The following is a 6,000-nucleotide window of genomic DNA, read 5'->3' as shown; positions in this document are numbered from 1 at the left end:
AAGAAAAATCATTAATTATAATCACTACAATAAAATAAACTTTTAGTGGCATTTAATATGACTTTTAGTGGCAATAAAAATTGCTATAAAATCTTTTACCGAATTTCACACATTAGCCATTGTATGCAGTGTCGCTAAAATATTTACCGGCAATTATTATACATGCTAGTAAAGACCCTCATAATGGTCGGAAAAAGTGTATAACTTTTTGAGTCATTTGTTGCTGGCATTTAAAATTGCCACTAAGAGTTTAAGAAAAGATTTATAATACTCTTTATTTCTAGTCGATGTAAGACTTGTAAGATGAGTACAAACACACTTTAATTACCTTATTTCTAATTGATGCGGGACTTAGAAGATGAAGGTTATCTTCTAAGTATATATTCTTTAATTTTTTTAATTATCTTATATCCTAAATACCAACTTAGAATAGTAAGTTATAAATCTAACTCAACCTTATAAAACATACTTATAAGGTGAGAGTTATCATTCACTTATATACTCTTTAATTATTTTATTTCTAGTCGATGTGAGACTTAAGTTTTTTCTAACAAATAATTGTCGTTAATAGTAAATTTTGAAGTGATGTAAATACATTTTTAGTGACCATTATATAATAGTCATTAATATTTTTATTAAATAATAAAATAGAGACAATTAATTTATTGCCATTAAATAATTGTCGGTAATACTAAATTTTGTTGTAATGAATATGCTATTACTTAGATTTTCTATCAATCAAAAATTATAAATCATACCCTCGCCACTTCATAAAACTTTATGCTCCCATTGAAGAAAAAAAATGAATAAATTATGATGTAATTAATGTCTAAATTGGAAAAATTAAAATTAAAAATTGTTTGTGTATTTAAATTATTGCATTGCTTAATTAATTTTTCAAAACTTGTATAACCTTTTCATTTTATTTAAATACTTTTTGGTTCATTTATTTGATCTTCTTTCTCAATTAGTTTTTGTGCTAATTCTCGTACGGGGAAATTCTTTTTTTTTCTATAATAATTTTGTTTGAATACATGAAGATTATTAGGTTGTTAGATAGAAATTGTAGGTATAATTAATGTTATTTGAGAAGAATGTTTTCATGAACATAGTTTTCTGTCATGAAGAGAGCTACTCCATGAAAAACGAATTCAATTATTAGTGATTAGTGTGGTGAGGAATGGATGCATAAGGCTAGTTGTGAGTATTGCAAAGATTAAAGTGTTAGAAAGTCAACATTACAAAGGTTTTGGCCTAAACGAAATTATTTTGCTTAAGCCAATACCTTGCCGCACCTAATGGACACATTTTCTACAAAATTTGGCTTAAGTGAGAAAAACGTGGCTTAAGCGAAATATGCTGCGATTTGATTTGTGTTCATACTCTTCAATATTTGCCTGAAGCGACCAATCCTATTCTAATATGGTTATCCTTTATTTAGCATTATTTAGTTAAATAGGATATAATCATTGCATTTGAAGATACAAGATCTTTAAGAGTTTGTAAAAGGGTATTCATACTCCTTGTATCTATGTATATACGAATTACCAATACTTCAATTTGTTTCACGTATTCATATTCGATATGTATTCAATAATCAATATGATACTTTTGGACACTTCACTGATACGTGACAGTAAAGTATCCTAACCTTTAAAAATATTATAAAAATTTTATTTAATTTCGATACTCTCATATACTTCACCGATACTTATGAGTAATAAGTATTCAAATTTTTAAAAAAATATAAAATATCCATTACAGCTAAATAAGATATATAAAACATGTTTAATGTAGAAACATAGAAATATTGATCTTTTATAAACTGTAAATGACAATTATCTTCTATATAGATAATTTTAAAAAAGAAATAAAATTGATAATATTATTTTTATTTGTAAATAATAAAACGTAATTTATAATAAAATGATTTATAATTTATTTATTTTTAATAATGTACAATAAATATATTTTTAATTTAGATTTGCGAAATATCAATTATATATTTAATATTAAAGAATTTTGATCAAAATTACATGTACATATTAATTATATTATATGAATATTAATATATATGGACACATATCTTACATGTATATTTTATATATTTTAAAATAATCATATCGCCGTATCGTATCAAATACGTATCGTATCGGTAAATTATAATATTATATATTGTTATTTTTGGGGAAAATAAGGGCTCTTTTGAATTCACCACATGTTTATTAGATCCAAATTTATTCATCCTTTCATGTAATTCATCTTTCTTGAAGAGGTGAACTTACATTGGCATTTACACGTCATACACAATCAACTTTTTCTTAGATCAGATCACAGAACTAATTAATGATACCTATATCTCTCTCTATTTTATGCTCATTAAGTATCAAATGGCATGATGGTGTCAAAGCCTATTTATCTTCTTGAAGAATCATGGAATCCTGCACATAATTAAGCAAAACAATATTAAAAATAAATTATGACACGAAAGTTTAAGTTGTTTAACGTACGAGAAAGAGAAAGATGGGAGGGACTTACGAGTCACAATTCTCTCTAGGGTCAATAGGAAAATAAGAGGAAATGTTGCAATCTTGTGGAAGCCGTTTCACTTTTTCGGGATCAAAATGAAAAAATGCTGCATTCTTTTGCAGACACTTACAAGCTGTTCTTTTACGTTGAGTGGTGTTGGCATTGTGAAACATTGCTGCGACTCCTTCGCAGCAAAAAGCAGGTGCAGGTGGTTTACTTGTGCTTGTTGAAGCCAAATAATACACACAGTGGATAACTAAGGGTTGTTCGTCAATGCACTCACCATTAGCTTCACCTTTACTCAGTGTTGTGACCACCATCCCAAAACCTAGAACAAGCATGAGAATAAGAGCCATAGTAACTTTCTTCTCTTCCATCTTATGTCCAATTTTTTTTGTATGCAACTTTTCTTGTCAGTATTGTTGTCAAGTTTTTATGAACTATGCTTAGCATGGCCTTATTATATAGAAATTGCGATTTATTTTTTGGTAATTTATTTCTAATTTATTAATATTATACTATGCGATTTTCAGGGAGGCTGTTTTTTTTTTAACACCAACAGAATCATATTCTTGTGATTAAAATAATATTATGAATACAATGAGGATTATAAATATTTTCAGAATCAAACAAAATAAAATTTTTAATTAAGGAATGACATACCAAATTACTTTTTTTTTAATATTGAATAATAATAGAAGGAAAAGAATTTCATAATTTAACTAATTTGATTAAGAATCATGTTACACTAAAAAATATTTTCCTCATTAATATAAATTTGATTCACTGTCAATTTGCAATTTGCTTCAATAATCACATTATGAAATTGGGACTGTGGAGCCAATAGAAATATCTTCCTCGATAATATGAATCTAATTGACTACCAATTTGTAATATGATTAATAATTATATTATGAAATTGGTGATTGTGAAGCCAATATACAATATAGTACTTGCTTCTCCCTCCTTTACCAGCATATTGGCCTTGATAAAGATAATTTTTACTTGCAAAATATCTTCTCTTTCATTCTTTAAACAAACTTCAATTCTTGTGATGCCTTTCACAAAATATATATATATATATATATATATATATATATATATATATATATATATATCACAATCGCACTTCAATTTGTCTAATAAGAAGGAATCCACACATTTAAGGAATGTTTAATAACCTCCACTAGATTTGCTTGATGTTCATCACCATTCAACATTTTGTTATCATTTAACCAATTTACAAGACCAAACTTTGCTCTATTTATCACTATATCTGCTTGTTCATACTTTGCATTCCACATCACACCACTAAAGTCTCCATATAGTCATGACGAAAAGTTGTAATTTATCTTCAATAATATTTCATTTTATTTAAAAAAATAAATCATTAAATGATTCACAGTTCAACAAAGCATGATCAATTTGTGGCCACAGTTCACATTTCTGCAAAACTTCAAAGCTTTGTAAACATGTCGTATATTCTAAGGAGGCTATGTTGTTGAGTTTTCTATTTAGTGATAATTAATGACAATGAATAGAAAATAAAATACATTTTACAGTCACTTATGATATGCATAATCATATGTTTTATTAATATTTCCTCCAAACCGTATTATAGGGTATAATTTAGAAGGAATTAGTAGTCCTTTTTATAAAGTATTTTACAATTTTATAAAACATTAATTCTAGTTTACATTTTATGCCCCTATTAAAGGTTATGTGAATAAGTTTTTTTTTTCTCATATCTTAAACTCTCTAAAGAAAATTGAATATGTATAAATAAATAAAAAATTATAGATATAATACTCGAGTTGTTTTAAATTAGTAACAACATGATATACTTATCTATAATTTAAAGCAAGTACAATTCAAAATAATAACAAACAGATAAGAATATAATCCCTTGAGTATAGAAGTGTAGTTTAATGGTATAACACGCCCCCGCAAGATTGGAGTTTTGTGAGCAACACCAATCTTATTTTGTAATTATTGATAATGGGCCGGATAGAGGTCTAGTGTGGTAGTCTACAAGTTGATCAGTTGTACAAACATGATGAACTTTGAGTTTTTCATGTTGGACTAAGTCTTTGACAAAGTGAACGTCAATTGAAATATGTTTCATACAACTATGAAATACCAGATTATGAGTAAGGTACGTGGCACTCAGGTTGTCACAAAAAATTATGGTGCCTTTGAGGTGGTGACATCTAATTCATCTTATAGGGAGTGAGTTCATGATAGTTCTACTGTAAAATTTTCTAGAGCTATATATTCAGCCTCTATTGAAGATCTAGCTACAGATTATTGCTTGGAGGATTTCCAAGAAATCAAGTTGGAGTCGCAGTATACAAGATGTGCAAAGGTAGAGGTGAAGTCATCCTTATTTTCAGCCTAATCAACACCACTATATGCAATGAGGGAAAAGGATTTTGGGTTTTTTTTGAAGCATTATACCATGAAAGATGGTGCCTTTAAGATAACGTAAAAGCCTTTTTAAAGTTGTTAGGTGTGTGGCAGTTGGTTGCTTCATGAATTAAGCCAACATGTTCATGGAGAAAGCAATGTCAGGCATATCATGGACAAATACTAGAGGTATCGATTGTACTTCTGTAGCAGCTGGAATCAATGCTTAAAGAACCATCATTCTTGCGTAGGAAAGTGTCGATTGACATTAGAGTGAGGACAACCTTGGCTTCATCATTTTGGTTCTCTCTAAAAGATCAACAATATATTTGTGTTGACTAAGGAGAAATCCTGTGGTAGTTTGAATTACCCTAACACAAAAAAAAAAATAGTGTGAGTCATCCAAATCTTTGATAGAGAAGGTGTGTGCAAGGGCTTCAATCACTAGTGGAAAATTAGTATATTACGTCATCTCTTTAATGTCGGACACACTAAAATCTGACGTAAAAAAGACGCGGTGGCATTTTTGTAATTTTTGTGACGTAAAAAAGTTCGCGAAATTGAATAAGAGAGTGCGAGGCACACCGCGCGCATTCACTTTTCATCACTTTTCGTTTTTTTCCTCTGTAAATCCTTTTCCTCTCCTTTGTACTGAATCATTTTTTTGTCGTCTGCAGAGTGGGGTGAACTCTTTGTTACTCATTTGCACAATGTTGCAGCTCATCAGGTATGAATCAGGGTTTCGTTAACATCTTTTTGCTTCGCATTACTATTGTGACTATCTGTTCTATTCGATTTTTTGGTTGTTCTATTTGTATGGGTTGTTGGCCTTTTCTTTTGGGTTGTTCTATGAAGCAGAACGGTCCGTTCTACTTACAGAATGGCCCGTTCTTTGAGCAGAACGACCCGTTCTCCATGAAGAACGGGCCGTTTTGAATGGAAAACGAGTCGTTCTGCTTGCACTAGTTATGTTTTTTTTTTTCTTACTACTTTTTTACGTCGGACCTTGTTTTGTCTAACGTAAATTTACGTCGATTTTACAAAGTCGACGTAGATTTACGTCTC

General features: G+C 29.2%; 1 protein-coding gene across 1 annotated transcript; it reads right to left on the bottom strand.

Moving 5' to 3' along the window:
* Positions 1-2,431: 2,431 nt before the first annotated feature.
* Positions 2,432-2,906, bottom strand: LOC109793870 (non-specific lipid-transfer protein P3). The gene is made up of 2 exons (XM_020353339.1): positions 2,539-2,906; positions 2,432-2,441 (listed from the first exon to the last, which is right to left on the bottom strand). Exons 1-2 carry the CDS (start codon positions 2,904-2,906, stop codon positions 2,432-2,434), a joined length of 378 nt encoding a protein of 125 aa, XP_020208928.1.
* Between the last annotated feature and the right edge of the window lie 3,094 nt (positions 2,907-6,000).

The sequence above is a fragment of the Cajanus cajan genome, chromosome 2 (assembly GCF_000230855.2).
Source record: "Cajanus cajan strain Asha chromosome 2, NIPB_CcT2T_4, whole genome shotgun sequence".
Taxonomy (NCBI): domain Eukaryota; kingdom Viridiplantae; phylum Streptophyta; class Magnoliopsida; order Fabales; family Fabaceae; genus Cajanus; species Cajanus cajan.
Note: the sequence above shows the minus strand (reverse complement) of the source record. Positions and strands in the feature narration are given on the sequence as shown.

Excerpts from the sequence above, each read along its gene's own strand:
- LOC109793870 (XM_020353339.1), bottom strand. The coding sequence starts at position 2,906 with ATGGAAGAGAAGAAAGTTACTATGGCTCTTATTCTCATGCTTGTTCTA.